Source organism: Gekko japonicus, unplaced genomic scaffold (assembly GCF_001447785.1).
Source record: "Gekko japonicus isolate JY-2015 unplaced genomic scaffold, Gekko_japonicus_V1.1 scaffold504, whole genome shotgun sequence".
Classification (NCBI taxonomy): domain Eukaryota; kingdom Metazoa; phylum Chordata; class Lepidosauria; order Squamata; family Gekkonidae; genus Gekko; species Gekko japonicus.
This window is the reverse complement of record NW_015164197.1, coordinates 793,647-809,187: the sequence shown is the minus strand read 5'-3', so window position 1 is coordinate 809,187 and position 15,541 is coordinate 793,647. Positions and strand designations below refer to the sequence as shown.

Sequence of the window (15,541 nt, the reverse complement as noted above, 5' to 3'; positions counted from 1 at the left end):
AGTGTGTGTGTGGGGGGGAATACACCTTTGCCAACTTGTGAAAGACTGCTCATCTTGTTGTTTTGCTGTTATTTAAAGGGCTTTCATTGTGATAATGTGATTATACTGAAACATGAACTGGATGGAGGAAATAACAGGAACATGCAGGGTCTTCAAAGTTATTCCAATTATTAAAGGTCACCAATGCAAACCTTTCTGAATGTCCCGTTCCTTTCCTAACATTGGTGGTACTTAAATTTGCTGCCTCCTCCCCATGAACAGACTCCCAAGAAATATTAAATCCTCATGAGATACCTCTGTGGTCTCATATTTTTGTAGTGATTTACTGCAAATATATTCAGCATCTGACTGATTAAATAGACCTTCGGCAACCTTGAGGGTCACTGTGTAGAGTATGTACATAGAAAATGCATCAGCCCATTGTACCCTGGCAGCTAATGAGATTGGTCGTTAAGTAAATGACACAAAGCCTACAAAAAAAGCTTAGCAGCTCACTAGAGTATCACAGAGTGTCCCTGCACACCACACAACGACACAAACACTGGACTAACCTAGCCCACCCCTGCTTTATTCTACATCACTGCTTCCCTGATGTCAGCGCGAGAGGCAGAACAAAGGCTAAAAGGCACACGGTAAGTCAGTCTGACAATTATGCCCTAGGGAGAAAGTAGAACAAATCTTAGCCTAACCATAGCCTTGAAAGTCCATTTTGGACAAGTAGGTCATAATGATGGGATTGCTTTTGTGCCCCTCCAGAACGGGGAAAATGTTTTTGGAGCCTTTATTCTCTCTCTTGTCATCTTTACAAAAGTTTTGAATTTCTAAAGTAAAGTGGAATGGGACATTCAGTGAACATTATGTTGCTGTGACTTACAAGTATGATGTGGGGAGAAATGCTTTTTCATACTTCTAAATACAATAACCACCAACCTAGATGACTCTTCATATTGTCAACTTCACAATAATCTACTCTTTTTACCTTTTTGTAGCATCAGAATCTTTTCAAGATACATAACAGAAAAAACAGTGTATTCATTTCAAATTTCAATCTACTTGCCAGATGCTTATTCACTTGAATAAATGGCATGGCATTTAGAACCATGTGTACAGAAATGAAGCTTTTTATCATTTTGGATTTTCAGACAGCAGCCAGAGTATTAAATCATGGTGTCTTTCCCCCCTTCATTTGTCCACTTGCTTTTGCTGAAAATAAAAGAATGATGTGAGGATGTGTTGATTAACAATCATAAATGTTGTTTTGGTTTTTTTAAATAAAAGGGTTGGGTTAGCTGCTAGGTCTGCTTGCTTGACAGGATATGCTTTGTTTTAATGTTTACTTGTAATTTCTGAGTTTAGTTGATCAAATCATTCCTTCCATACACTTCTCCTTTTTTTTCCTTTCTGAAAAAATGGCAACAGGAAGTGGCAAGAAAGTCTTGCTATGTACCTAAATGTTTTGTGCATGCTCCTATCTTTATATTCACAGGAGTGGGAGACAGAATTAAGCTGTAATTTATAATTGTAAGAGATCTCAGATGTTATGTTAAATTACTAATGTACATTAATAAAAGTGAGAACATTATTTGTCTTTGATAATTAATGCATAAAAATCTGAAGGTCTGTTTTTGCAATACTGCACTACATTATCTTTCTTTTGTGATTTAGAAGTTATCACATTTTGGGAAACACAAAGCCCAGTGCTTGTCAATGTGATTTTTAAATGTAAGTCTGTAAAATCAGATTGCTTCACTAAACTTCTGTAACTCCACTGAGGTCAACTAACAAAATCTCACTGAAAACACATTTGTTTTAGAGGGAAGTGACACTGACCATAAGAAAAGTTGTTCCCAACTTTTGCAGCACAAAACTGTAATCCACACCATAGTGAAGTCAACAGGAACTTTGATATAGGTGAGAGGTAAAGAAAAACCACTATCTGCATACAGCATGTATCATAGATTACTTGCTATTGGTCTCAAGGAGTTTATATTGTCTATAGGATGTAAATTGTTAGCAGTGTTAAAAGCATGGTTAGTAATTTGTATGTAAAAGGTACCAGGTTATTATACACCTGTACTTTAAACTTCCAATTTCTCCTGTGTAGACAGCAAAGTGAGATAAATATGAACAAGCTGAAGTCAGTAGTTATTATTTTACCATATGTTCTTAGCTGTTTGTATCACTGTAACATGATACATGTTCGTTTAATTCAATAAAGTAGCATACAATATAACTATTCATTGTTGCCAAAACAAAATCCAGTCTTCAGCTTAGTAAAGTAATTGTATACCTAGATACCTAGGACACCATCTTTAATTTTGTAGAGAGCATGAAGTTTCAGCTAGAACTTAACTTTGAAATCTTCTAATTGGCATTAAATGCCTTTGCAAGTTTGAGTTCCTGCTTACAGGTATAACATTTCATTGGAGATATACTAAGCACCATCAAGTAGTTATTACTGCACTGTGTTTGCATTTTCTGCACTTATAATGAAAATGATGATGTGTGCATACCGATCCACTGTCCAACCGGTTGGTTGTTCTCAGTGAAATAAAAGTGCAGGCTATCACACCTTAACAAGAAAAATCCATGCAGTATAACAATATTACTATAGAAATGCCTCTCAGACTTTGATTGGATGGGGGGGGGGTTCCACCCCCCCCATAAGTATGTCCATAGCCCAAAGTCAGACAGGCACAGTCTATTCCTTCATGAGTTAAGAACTGCCAGCATTTAATCATCTTGTATTTGGGACAAAGCATGGCACTCTAAAAACACCATGGCTAAAAGAAATCCCTTTTTAGTCAAGCAGCCCAGTTGTACTAGCTGACATCAGTATCTTGAACTCTGTATGACCTTGCTGATTCATTGCTAACTCAGGTTTTCTTTATTTTAATTTCAAAAGCCAAAAGTTGCCAAGTACTTCTTACATGTTCCTAGAATAACTTTTTACAAGTGAATTGCAAACAACTATCTCTGAAGCTTAAGCTTCCTATCAATGCAATTCTAAAAAGAGTTAACATTTCTAAATCCATTGAAATCAATGGACTTAGACAGTGTAACTCTGTTTGCGGTTGCACTGTACCCATGTAGTGGCACATAGTGTCACACATATTCAGTGTAGTAGGTTAAGATCAAAATCTCTGTGCAGGTATCTGATTAAGCAGATTGAGAACAGCTGTGCATACTGAGGTTCCTGCCCCTCTACATGTAAAATTCATGTATGCAGATTACTGTAAACTTCAAAAATGTAAAGAAGTATCATTCTGAGTTTTAAGAGTATAATCACTTGAATTCAACTTCAACTATACATTATTTTGTTGTCTCCAGAGCATAATCTTTGATGCAAAATCTAGATTTATAATTACATCCGAAGTTTATTATTCAAAGTGAACCTTTGGCCAATATTCCCATTGCAAACTGTTGCTTTTTAATAGGTAGTATTGTCTGGAAATCAGAGAAATTCCAGTTTCCTGAGAAAAATGCTAACTGCGGTATGCAGGCTTAAGTAAGCATATTTCTGTAAGTGTCTCAGATCACAGATATACTTGCATAACTAATTTTTATGAATGGTCGTACAGGGGATTTGTACTAGTATGATACTTTTTCACCGAGTAATTTATATATAAACAGTGCATATCTAAAATGTAATGTCTCTGAAAGTTAATAATTTCTTTGAAGTTGCCTAGAGTGATTTCCCCCCACTTTTTCTTACAGTGTAATAGGAAACTTGTTCGAACAACATAATCATTTATGTAAGATATACAAACACAGACCATAGTTTTTAGGATATACGTAGTGCATCTGGATGGTTGCTGCCAAAGCCACTGTTATGGGCCATCAGGTCAATAATCCTTGTACTAAGGATTTATGTGCTACAGAGTAGTGACTCCTTTGGCTCTCTAGTAAAAACATCCACATTGTAGAAATGATCAAATACTCTCCTGCTCTACCTATATCTGATTCTCAAAAACTACATCTCTTGCTTGCTGGTAGCCAGTATTTACAATATCCAGTATAATCAAACCTATAAATGAGACTTCATGTCTTAAATACACTGTCATTTTTCACAATTCTTGTGTAACAGTTCTTCAGTCACATCCCCCCCCCATTAATTATAATGTAAACACATTTGGAAATAAAACTGTTCTCCTTTCTAAATATATTTTGTGCTTGCAAGAATAGTTAAGCTACTTAAATGTATTCTTATGCATTTGTGTCTTGTGGCCTGATTCCAAATATGTTTATTCAGAAGTAAGCTCCAAGGAGCTAAATGGGGCTTACTCTAAAGGACATGCACATAGAAAGGCAGCTGCAAAGTAACTCTTGTTGCAAGGGAAGTACAGTTGTAGGTTGCAATACTAAGAATGCTTCCCTGGGAGTGAGCCCCAGTAACTAAATGGGAATTTACACCTGAGTAGACTCGCTTAGGATTGCATCCTATATTGGGTATAATGTGTGTCTAATTAACTCAGCTTTTAACACTTTTAATCTAACATAAATATGTGTTCCCAAACTCTTGTTACATATCCAAGTTTTGTATTAACTGTTATAACCAATTAATACAAGAAATCAATATTTATATTTTCACCTAGTGTAGATAGTCAATTAATATATTGTGTCAAACAATGAAAGGTGTTTGTTTTGGTTTTTTAGTGAAACAAAACCACCTTGTTTTTGAACACAAATAGGCTGATCAGTGTAGACATCACACTATGCAAACTTTATTGAATGTAATTCTGGAACTAGTGATTAGAAATTTGTTTGTTACTTTTACCTGACAGTATAGATGATGCACAAATAATGTTTTTACCACATTAGAAAATTAAGTTCATAAAGTAGTCCTGTGTCTGTTTTTAATTGAATGTAAACACCATGCACATTTGTCAAAAGAGCCCTTGTTGTCAAGCGGGAAAATACAGGGTCTTATAAGTTTGTGGTCAACTTGTTTGAGCAGAGCTTTATCTTCTCTGTACATGAATTAGCACTGCCTGAAAAAAGGGTTAAAGAAAATGCATTCTGTTGCATCTGCTTATTAAATCCCTTACTTTAGTAGAAATTCAAATTTTGTAAGATTATTCGTTTTATTGATGCATATAATTATAATCACAAGCCATCTGCTGATTTGGCAGGCATGGTTAAAATCTCTAACTCTCATAACCTTTCAAGTACAGTGCCCTTGGGACTCTATTTCACTTTTATATTTTGGAAAACATGTATGAACAAACAAGAGAGGTCATCTGCCGAAAGTCAGACCTGTAAACATCTCTCAGTATTTGAGATTCTGGGCCTAAGAGTAAAGAAAGTATTTTTCACTGAGCATTTTTTAAAAATTCTGACTTTAGGAACAGATTATTTTCTCATGCAATTGGGGAATTTGAATTTTTCGTAGGGATTAAAGCTTTGTTCTCTCTCTCCTGGGACTTGGGTTCCATGTCTAAACTAAAAGAGCAAATATTGCTCAGCTGGATTGTCACAAGTGAATGGAACACATTTGACCTTGCCTGTAGCTGGAGCACATTATATTTGGAGAACTGGGGTGGTAAAGTGGCTGAACTACAAATCAAGAAGTCTGCACTGGGTCTTGCCTTCAGCAGGTGGATCTGAGCAAGCCAGCCTTTCTCATCTCCCCTCCTAATGTGCCATAGAGAAATAATAATCCTGATCTACCTTATAGGGTCCTTGTTATGAGAAGATTATGTATATGAAGTGGTCTGAGCCTTTTAAAGTGCTGTATACAAGCTAAACGTTGTTGTTGTTGTTGCAGTAATTCTCCAGAAAACTTTCTTCGACTTCCAGAAACAGCATTTCTGTTTTGTTGTTGTTGTTGTTGTTGTTGTTGTTGCGGTAATTCTCCAGAAAACTTTCTTGGACTTCCAGAAACAGCATTTCTAATAAGGGAGAACTGGCGATATGTTTTGCATGCAGTGCCTTTCATCATGGAAATCCAGAGCCCATTTAGTTCTGAGGATGAGAAACAGCAATACACAAAATGTTATCACCTTTTATTTTGGCCTACCTTTTAAGAAGAGTTAACTATATGCATATTTGTATCCTGTTGGCATTTGCACTCTGACTTCTGCTGGCAAGACAAAAGAGAGTTTTTTGAATGATCACACTTTAGTGATACTGAAATGATTTGATTTTATCAGAGCATCCTGGCACAAAGGAGAACACTGAGGTTTGGGTGAGGAAATAAGGTAGAACTGAAGACTGCAGGTGTATAAAACTTGCAGTACGAACCATCAAGGGAATGCTCCAAATCCCAGAGGGCTAAAATCATGTTTGAGATGCCATAATGTAGTCCTGCATTATTGTATTTCTCACTGTATCATAATAAGCTAAAAGTTTCCCTTCTGTTTAATTAATTTGTATAAAGGAGTACATGCATCATGCATATTACTTTGCACCTTTTTGGAAGCTGGATTCTCACACCACATCCCCTTTTATGGGGAAGCAGGAGGTGAATGCACATGTTTGAAAGTGTCTGCACAGCTGAAACTAGGGAAACAGGCTGAAAGTAGCTCTGGTTTATTTCACAACTAATTAAGTATGACATCTGTTGAAACTCAGGAAACCAAATTTCCCTCCTCCTTTTTCAGATAGCTATTTGAACTGCTTGTCTTTCACTTGGAAAACATGAAGGGTCGATTTGGAAATCAAGAAGATGTGCAAAGTAAATGGAAACAAATTCAGAAGACCAGATTTGTTCAGATATGTTTGTTGGGGTGTAAAATACTAAACATCCATGCTCAGAAATGACTGGAATGCATGTCTTCATCACCTATGCAAATACATATTTGTGAATGATTTACCAATAGCTATCGGGTACATACAGCAACATGAGTAACCAGTCCTCTGAAGTGCCTGGCCCATTGTGACAACTTTACCATGGGTTGGATCTTTAAAAACCTGTGAATGGAGCCCTTCTAACAATGCTCCATTCCCACTTCCTCTTTCCTGCTGCACCTCCAAAAAAACCCTGCTCCTGAGGGTCAGTTGGAAATGGCATGAGAAGCAATTCACACATCTGAGAATGTTAAATTGGCTGAAATCTCCTCCCTTGCTTGAGGGAAGGTGCTCTTTCTATGATTTTAGTTGACGGTAGAGACACGCTTCATATTTTTTCACCATGGTGGTGGATGCCATAGGCTGTATGCTTGAAACTCACCATTGTTTTGTAATTGAATATCTTGATCCAAACTGTGTATGCTGGAAATTTTGCTATTCATCCTTTATAGTACTGTTAGTATGCAACATACCATACTGTCTTTCATGCAGATCCAAAGCTCCAGGCAAACTCCAAAATGCACATGGAACTTCCACATGGTCACAGCTTGAGAATGAGGTCTTATGCAGCCTTACAACTGCACCATGATGCAGAACACTAAACTATTCCTGATGGAGGAATAAAGGATAAGAGAGAGATCAGGATCATCCAGTAAATCTATGGCTGAGATATGACTTCTGGTCCAGTCAGGCACACATCCCGTAAAATTTCTACTGGCCCTGACTCTCGTACATCCATCCTATGACTCTTCTAAGTTTGAATTCACAAGTACCACTTAGAGGATCTTCAGCCTTTCTTCCAAAGTTGGTGTGAGAAACAAGAAGACAGTTTTAAAATCTGAGTGTGATGGCTTTCTGATCTGATTGATGTGGGCAGGTTAATTTACAATCCTGAACCTTTCACTGTATGTTTTGAAAGTTTCATAAAAGTTGTGAAGGGTTCTTCCTTTCTACTTCTTCCCTAGCTAGTGAGTTGAGGTTATTTCTTCTAAGGTTTGCTCATATAATTACAAAGAAGAGAGACCACACCATACTGAAGTCAATTCTATTGTAAATGCTGTTGGATCCCCTTGTCCTTCACAAACAAGGAAACACTTCGGCAAAGTGCTTTCATATTCATCCTACTTCTGGCGCTGGGTGTATTTCATCCTCTGTTGTTTCTGGGACTGATAGGTAGTGTTACAGGTTGAACTGTATGCCACCAGTGTTTACCTTGACACAAATTTGGGAAGGAGCATTCTGAGAGGATTTAATCCTTTAAAATCACTAGTAAAACTGCTGTGAGGCATCCTGGACACATATAAGATGGAAATGGCATGTCCTGGTTTTTCCAGCAAAATGCAAGCAGAAGGAAAAGCTTCATTTGGTACAGAATACAGCTGCTTATTTACTAACCAGACTGAAGCGTGATCATACCACCCCAGTTTTATGTCATTGGCTGCCTATTTACTTCCATGTCAACTTCAAGGTGTTGGTACTTACATATAAAGCCCTGCATAACCTGGGACCTACATACCCAAAGGACCATCTCTCCTGGCACCAGTGCATGTGCTAACTTTTAGCCTATCAGGGCTTAAGTTCCTCATCCCTGAAACCCATTAGTTCATGTGTTTCTTTTTGGCCTGGTGGCTGCTCTTTGAAATATACTCCCAAATAATCCACTTTGCTCAGTTTTGGAGATATTAAAAAGTATTCTTGTTCAAAGAGGCTTTTGAAGGCCAGTTGAGCTGCCCTGAAGTGATGATTGTGCGGTTGAATGTGTATAGTAAATTTAGGAATTTCTTTTTGCCTTTTTATATTTAATAATGTTTTAATATGTTTGTGTGATATAGTTTACATCTGCATTTGTAACTGCCTGGAGCCACCAACTGAAGTGGGAAAGGCAGGATATAAATATTTAAGTAACTAAACTGTGTATTTTTAGAAGTGCATTAATTTGTGGACAACCTCGAATCCTGTGGGACTTCTTACAGGACTCCCATCTGTGGAACTGAAATGCTCATCATAAAAATATTAACTATTTGATGAAATGGTGACTGTGACTTTTTTGTCTGTGGCTGTGTGGCATGTTTAATGTCCTGCTACCCTGTGGAAAAATGTTTTTATAGCCTTTTTAAAAATCTTACATCTTGATTTGTAAATCTAGTGTTATAGTATGTGTATTGTTGCAGGAGAGCTTGAATAACTTTATTTCATCAGATTGTATATTGTTCCCTGAGTAACCTTATTTTTCATCCTTGACTCTCCTCTCTTTAGGCTTACCAATATTTCTTCCCTTTCTTTTTCACCCTCAGCTCTTTTGAGTGCCTTATTGCTGCTTCATTCACATATGAAGTTCATACTGCCGTTTAAACATTTAAATACCACCAATCCATTCCACTAGAAGCGGTGTTTTCATCTAGCACATGGAGCTTTCCCCGATGCAATAAGTTCTTCTGTTGGGGATGGGGTAGCCAGGTCCCTCTAGGCAGCCAGCAGGGGATGGGGAGTGGGCTTACTGGGAGCAGGGAGTCTCAACGATGCTTCAGTTATGTGTCCATGTGACTTCCAATGTGACCCGGAACTGATGTGGGCACATCATGGATGACTCTCTGGTTTTGGGGCAAAAACTCTATGGTAGAATTAGCTTCTACCATAGAGTTTTTGCCCAAAAACCAGAGCATCACTTCAACGTCCCTGACATGCCTACATCACTTCCAAGTCATGTAGGCATGTCACTGAAATGTTGGGTGTTCCTAATTTTTTTTCTTTTTAGGTAAATCATCCCCCACTGACCAGTTGATCAGCAGTGGAGAAGTAGGCCTGGGAGCAGGAGACCCCCAGCCCCACTGGGGGGGGGGTCTGGCATCCCTAGTTAGAGAAGATTCTCTTGTGCCAGGGGTAGTCTCACACCTAAGGAAAGCATCACCTGTGGATCTGCAGGGTCCAACCTATACTTTAGAAACCACCATGGCTTTTCATTTTACAAAGTGAACATGGTTGCTTCAGAAACACTGCTCTTGAAATTGAAGTCCATGATGCCAAAATGAAGGCTCTTGCAAATGGGTACATATTTATTTATTTATTTATTTATTTATTTTTCACATTTATATCCTGCCCTCCCCAGTGGGCTCAGGGTGGCTAACAAGGGCAGGACAACAGCCATGCCAAAGGTAAAAACATATTAAAAACATAATAAAACATTCAACATTAAAACCACAGTGCTCAATCCATTACTAATGTCCCAGGTCCAAGATGGTAACTCCACCGTTGCAGATGGTACTCCCATGAAGTACGTGTCCAGTGCCAACGATCTGATTTGTCATTCATGCTCTCATGTATTCTCATGCCTCATATAAAATTCTAGTAGCCGGATTTATAGCCTGACTCCTACATGATTATAAGCAAATGACACTTCTGTAGGAATATCAATATCTTGTTAATGTTAGCCTTTCAGATGAATACATTTATGTTTCATTTGTAACCCTGAGAGTAGCAGACTTGCAAAACCTGAAGGCAGTTCAGGTTCCATGGGTTTCTGGAGGCCAGAGGGCTTGACATTTTCATATTTCACCACATCCTTCCCCTGCCTCTGTAGACCAAAGCCCAGCCTGCAGCCCAGCCTGTACCCACAGCCATAAATATGCTTCCTTATAATCTAGGAATCTAGGAATTCCATCCTCTTTTCCCCCAGCTATGTAATGGTAATGCAATTTGAACTTGTACACATGCCACTGACTTCTATTGAATTCTTTGTGCACGTTTATCTTACTGGAGAACTCAGACCTACTATATATCAAATGTCTTTATTGCCCCATTCATGTAGTGTGTCTCTGCATCAATTGGTTTCTCTGATTTCTGCTCCTGACACACAAAAACCCAAGTTGAAAATGGCCCAATATGTAGTATTTGAAACTTTTTCATAATTTGTGTGCCACCATTGTTCAGGAGATTACTGGAATATGTATCTGAGAGCCATACTAAACTGTGCTAAATGAATAGGTAAAGGTAAGGGTTTCCCTTGCTTGAAAGCCAGTCAAATCCGACTCTAGGGTTGCAGTGTGCATCTCTGTTTCCAAGCCGAAGAGCCAGCGCTGTCCAAAGACATTTCCATGGTCATGTGGCCGGCATGACTAAACACCAAGGCACATGGAACGCTGTTACCTTCCCACCGAAGTAGTACCTATTTATCTACTTGCAATTTCTTCCTTTCGAACTGCTAGGTTGGCAGGAGCTGGAACCAGAGACGGGCGCTCACTCTGTCATGTGGCACACTCGGGTCTCGAACTGCTGAACTACCGACCTTCCAGCCTGCAGTTCAGCATCTTAACCACTTGAGCCACCACAGCTCCTGCCAAATGAATAGCTGCCTCCAGAAATGTCAGCCACATATGTAATTACCCTCACACACCACTCTTCTGTAAAATCTAGTAGAACTTATCTATGACTTCTCATCACAGTATTGTGCTTCCCCATCCCAACAGTGGCGGCCAATGTTATGGTGCAGGAAGCAAGAAAATGCAGAACACTGTGATGTCAGGGCACAGGTAAGTTCTTTTAGATGTGCCGTTGCCATTTATTTAGTGATGCTTGCGTTTAGCCCTCAGATGTGTCCTGCAGCTACAAGGGCATATTTCCTTGGGCAATGGTGAATCACTCCTTTCCATGGCCTTTTAGAAGGTACATAGCAACAGTGGGATGATCAGGGTCCTGTACTGATCTTTAGGGCAGGCAACCTCCAGGTGGTGGCTGGATATCAGCTGGGATTACAACTGATTTCCGGGTGACAGAGATCAGTTTCCCTATACTTCTTACTGACTGACTGACTGACTGACTTATTATTTATTTATTATTTTAATTTATACCCCGCCTTCACCACAAGCAGGCTCAGGGCGGCTTACAGTAATTGGTACCCTGTACCATAAGAACCATGTACAAAATTTAAACAACTTACAACAACATTAAGCATTAAAACAATCCAGCAATTAACAATTAAAGTGCTCTTTGATGGTAATCATTGCATGATTCAGATGGTGTACTAACAATTTTATCGGCATCTATGATCTTCAGCTTGGTGCGATAACGTAACGCAAACCCTCCCTGGGGCCAGAGCCAACCCAAAACCACGGATGTTGGTGGTGGTAGAAGAGGAGTGGTGGCTCCAAATTGAAAGCCTGGTGGAAGAGCTCCATCTTGCAGGTCCTGCAGGGCCCTGATCTCTTCCGGGAGCTTATTCCACCAGTGTGGAGAAGCCACTGAAAAGGCCCTGGCGGCTGCAAGCCTGGCATCCTTAGGGCAAGGAACAGTCAGTCGATGTTGTGTTCCTGACCGTCGTGCTTGCTGGGGTATATATGGGGAAAGGCAGTCCCGCAGGTATGTCGGACCCTGGCCATATAGGGCTTTAAAGGTCAAAACCAGCACCTTGAAGCGGATTCAGTATGCTATTGGCAGCCAGTGCAGTGCCTTCAGCACAGGCTGGATGTGCTCCCATTTAGGGAGGCCCATTACCAGCCTGGCCACAGTGTTCTGCACTAGCTGCAGCCTCCGGATTTGCAACAAGGGCAGCCCCATGTAGAGAACATTACAGTAGTCTAGTCTCGAGGTAACCATCGCATGGGTCACTGTAGCCTGCTCATCACAGCCGAGGAAGGGAGCCAACTGCCAAATCAGCCTAAGGTGGTAAAAGGCCGACTTTGCAGTGGCTGCTACCTGGGCCTCCATTGTTAAGGAGGCATCCAGGAGCACTTCCAAACTCCTAACCTCCGATGCTGGCACCAATGGTGCCCCACTAAAAGTCGGGAGCGGGAATCCCACCCCCGAACTGCTCCGACTCAGGCACAGGACCTCCGTCTTCACTGAATTCAGTCTCAGCCGGCTCAGCCTGAGCCAACCAGCCACAGCTTGCAAAGCCCGGTCCAGTGATGTGTTTTCACAACCAGAGTCATAAACAGCAAACCCTCAACCCACAAAAGGAGAGCCTAAGAGAGCCTAACAGCTGCCAAAAATTTCATCACACATGGAGTAGTTTGTTATCTCTGAGTAACCAGGATGGTTTTGCTTCTGAAGAGAGAAGGTCCTGATTAAATAATGGGGAGATCAGCTCTTAGATCAGAAAATCTGGGGCAGTCAAAAAGAATATGATCCACAGAATTGATTTTGCTGTTGCCACAATTATCTGAATATGGAATTCTGTTGAATCTTCCTAACATCACTGCTGAAGGTAGGACCTTCAGGTGTGAGAGCATGGATGCCCTTCTGTACTTAGGAAGAGTTACCTCAGATAAATATTTTGGCACTTTTGTTGGGGAGAGAATGCCTATTGAAAAAGATGGACACACTCTACGGGCTCTAATCAACATACTTTCATAATCAAAGTCCCGCAGACATCTTCTAATGAGCTGGGTCAATTCTTGTCCACACATTGTTTCTATCACATCATGGGTAATGCCCAAGCATGATAGTTTATGATCCAGTAATCTGTCCCAATCACTTGTGTGATAGTCCAATTTAACTAGTCCAAGGAGACTTGATTCTGGGTTTGATTTTAGGATCCTAATTGTCAGATTGAATGCTCTTTCCCAGGCCTGTGCTTCGAAGAACATCTCTCCAACTTCAGCTCTCAGAACTATTCCAGATACACATTGAGGAATTTCCAAAATATTGTATAGAAATCTTAATAGTGGTCTATTGAAGTTGTCTATTACTGCTCTGATCCAAACCCCAGCAGCATATAGCATCTGCCTGGCGACTGTAGCGTTGAATACTTTAATTGCCACAGGAATATGTTGGCTACCAGAGGAGTAATAAAATCTTGAGATGGCCTTCCCAGTACTCATAGCAACTCTTACAACAGAGTTCAAGTGAACCTTCCAAGAAAGGCTTGCTTGAAAAACAATTCCTAGGTGTCTGAAATATTCCACTTGCTCCATAAAATGATGTGCTACTGACCACTTGTACTTCTTAATCCTTCGTTTTTTACTGAAAAGAAGAACATTTGACTTAGTAACATTAATAGCTAAGCCCTCATTGGAACAATACTCCAAAAAGGAACCTATAACCTTGCATAGGCTGATCACAGATCTTGACAAGAGGGTGGTGTCATCTGCTTATAAGAGACAGGGTAATTTAACATGAGCCAGGCAAGGTGAATTAAAGTTTCCCTGTAGAAAACGGCCACTTTGAAAAGTGGACATTATGGCTATAATAGCATTATACCCCACTGAAGTCCCTCCCCAAATCCTGCCCTTCCCAGACTTCACCCCCAAAACAGGGAATCTACCTGCCCTCCAAGTCTGGTGAGGATTGGATTTACAGGGTACAATTTATGGGCCCTCAAAGAAGGTGAACCTAGGAAAGTGCTTTCTGGGGAAATGACAGGCACAGGTCCAGGAGGTTCAGGAGAAAATAGAACAGACCCTGTACAAGCTAGAGTCATCAGACTTGCAGGAGACCCTCCAAGTTATGTGCTGATTGGACTTAGGGGGTCCAAGTTATCCCCCCCCAAAAAAGATGCCCCCAGGAAAGTGCTTTTGGGTGAAATGCCAGGTGCTGGTTCAGAAGTAGAAGCTATACATATCAAACACACAGGAAACCTATTGGTGTTTCCAAGGTTGGAGAATCCCCCCCCCAGTTGCTTTGAAGTTGCTTTGTGTTTTGAAGTTTGGTAAACATCTTGTTTGTACAGAGAGAGTCTGTCTGGAAATGTATCCATTTTCAAATCAGCACAAACCTCCACAAACTGCTTGAACGTTTATGGAAGGTTTGTGCTGGCTGAGCCACAGACCAGCCAAAATGCGTCATGAACTTTATTTCACAAGCCAGTTCATGCCCATTCCTACCCACAGTTTCCCAAATCAGGCTGTGCAGTATGGGAAAGTGAAAACAGCTATAAAAGTGTCTACACTGTAGCTAACAGGATAGGACTGGGCAGGCAGGGCTAAAGACTACCAGTATTAGCTTCCTTGGGGGGTAAAGGCTGTTTTTGGAGCAGAGACCTCCTCAGCAGTCAAGGTGTACTCAAGTGCAAGCCGAGAAAGCCAGGAAATGGGTGTGGCAGGAAGAAGGAGATTAAAAACCCAGAGCAGGAAGGGAAGACAGAACAGGAGGACAAATACAGGAAATATGGTTGCCATCTTCCAGGTGGAGCCTGGAGATAATGTGTCATATTCTCCAAGTAAGAGTCAAATATTTGAGACTAATTTGTACTGCTATCTGCGTATTGCTTTCTTAGGACTTCTCACATGTTATCACCTTATTATAGACATATACAAATAGTACTGGTTCATATGGGAAAATTATATATAATTTATAAATTTCTTAAGGTTTGCCAACGTGAAGGACAATAGGGAAATGGCTGAGAAGCTGAATGCATTTTTTGCTTCTATCTTCACTGTAGAAGATGAGAAGTGCTTGCCCACTCCAGAACCGCTGATTTCGGGAGGGGTGTTGAAAGACCTGAGTCAGATTGAGGTGACGAGAGAGGAGGTCCTAAAACTGATAGACAACTTAAAAACTGATAAATCACCAGGCTTGGATGGCATACATCCAAAAGTTCCGAAAGAACTCAAATGTGAACTTGTGAATCTCCTGACAAAAATATGTAATCTTTCATTAAAATCTGCCTCCATTCATGAGGACTGGAAGGTAGCTAATGTCAGTCCCATCTTTAAAAAGGGTTCCAGAGGAGATCTGGGAAATTACAGGCCAGTCAGTCTGACGTCAATACTGGGTAAGTTGGTGGAAACTGTTATTAAGGAAAGAATTAGTAGGCACA

General features: G+C 40.2%; 1 protein-coding gene across 1 annotated transcript in view; it reads left to right on the top strand.

Annotated features, from left to right (window-relative positions):
* The first annotated feature begins 458 nt into the window (after positions 1–458).
* ST18 (suppression of tumorigenicity 18, zinc finger) overlaps positions 459–15,541 on the top strand; it is a 177,835-nt gene continuing 162,752 nt past the window's right edge. The window contains exon 1 of the mRNA XM_015408368.1: positions 459–632. Within this exon, the coding sequence (XP_015263854.1) occupies positions 459–632 (174 nt within the window). The remainder of the gene's footprint in view (positions 633–15,541) is intronic.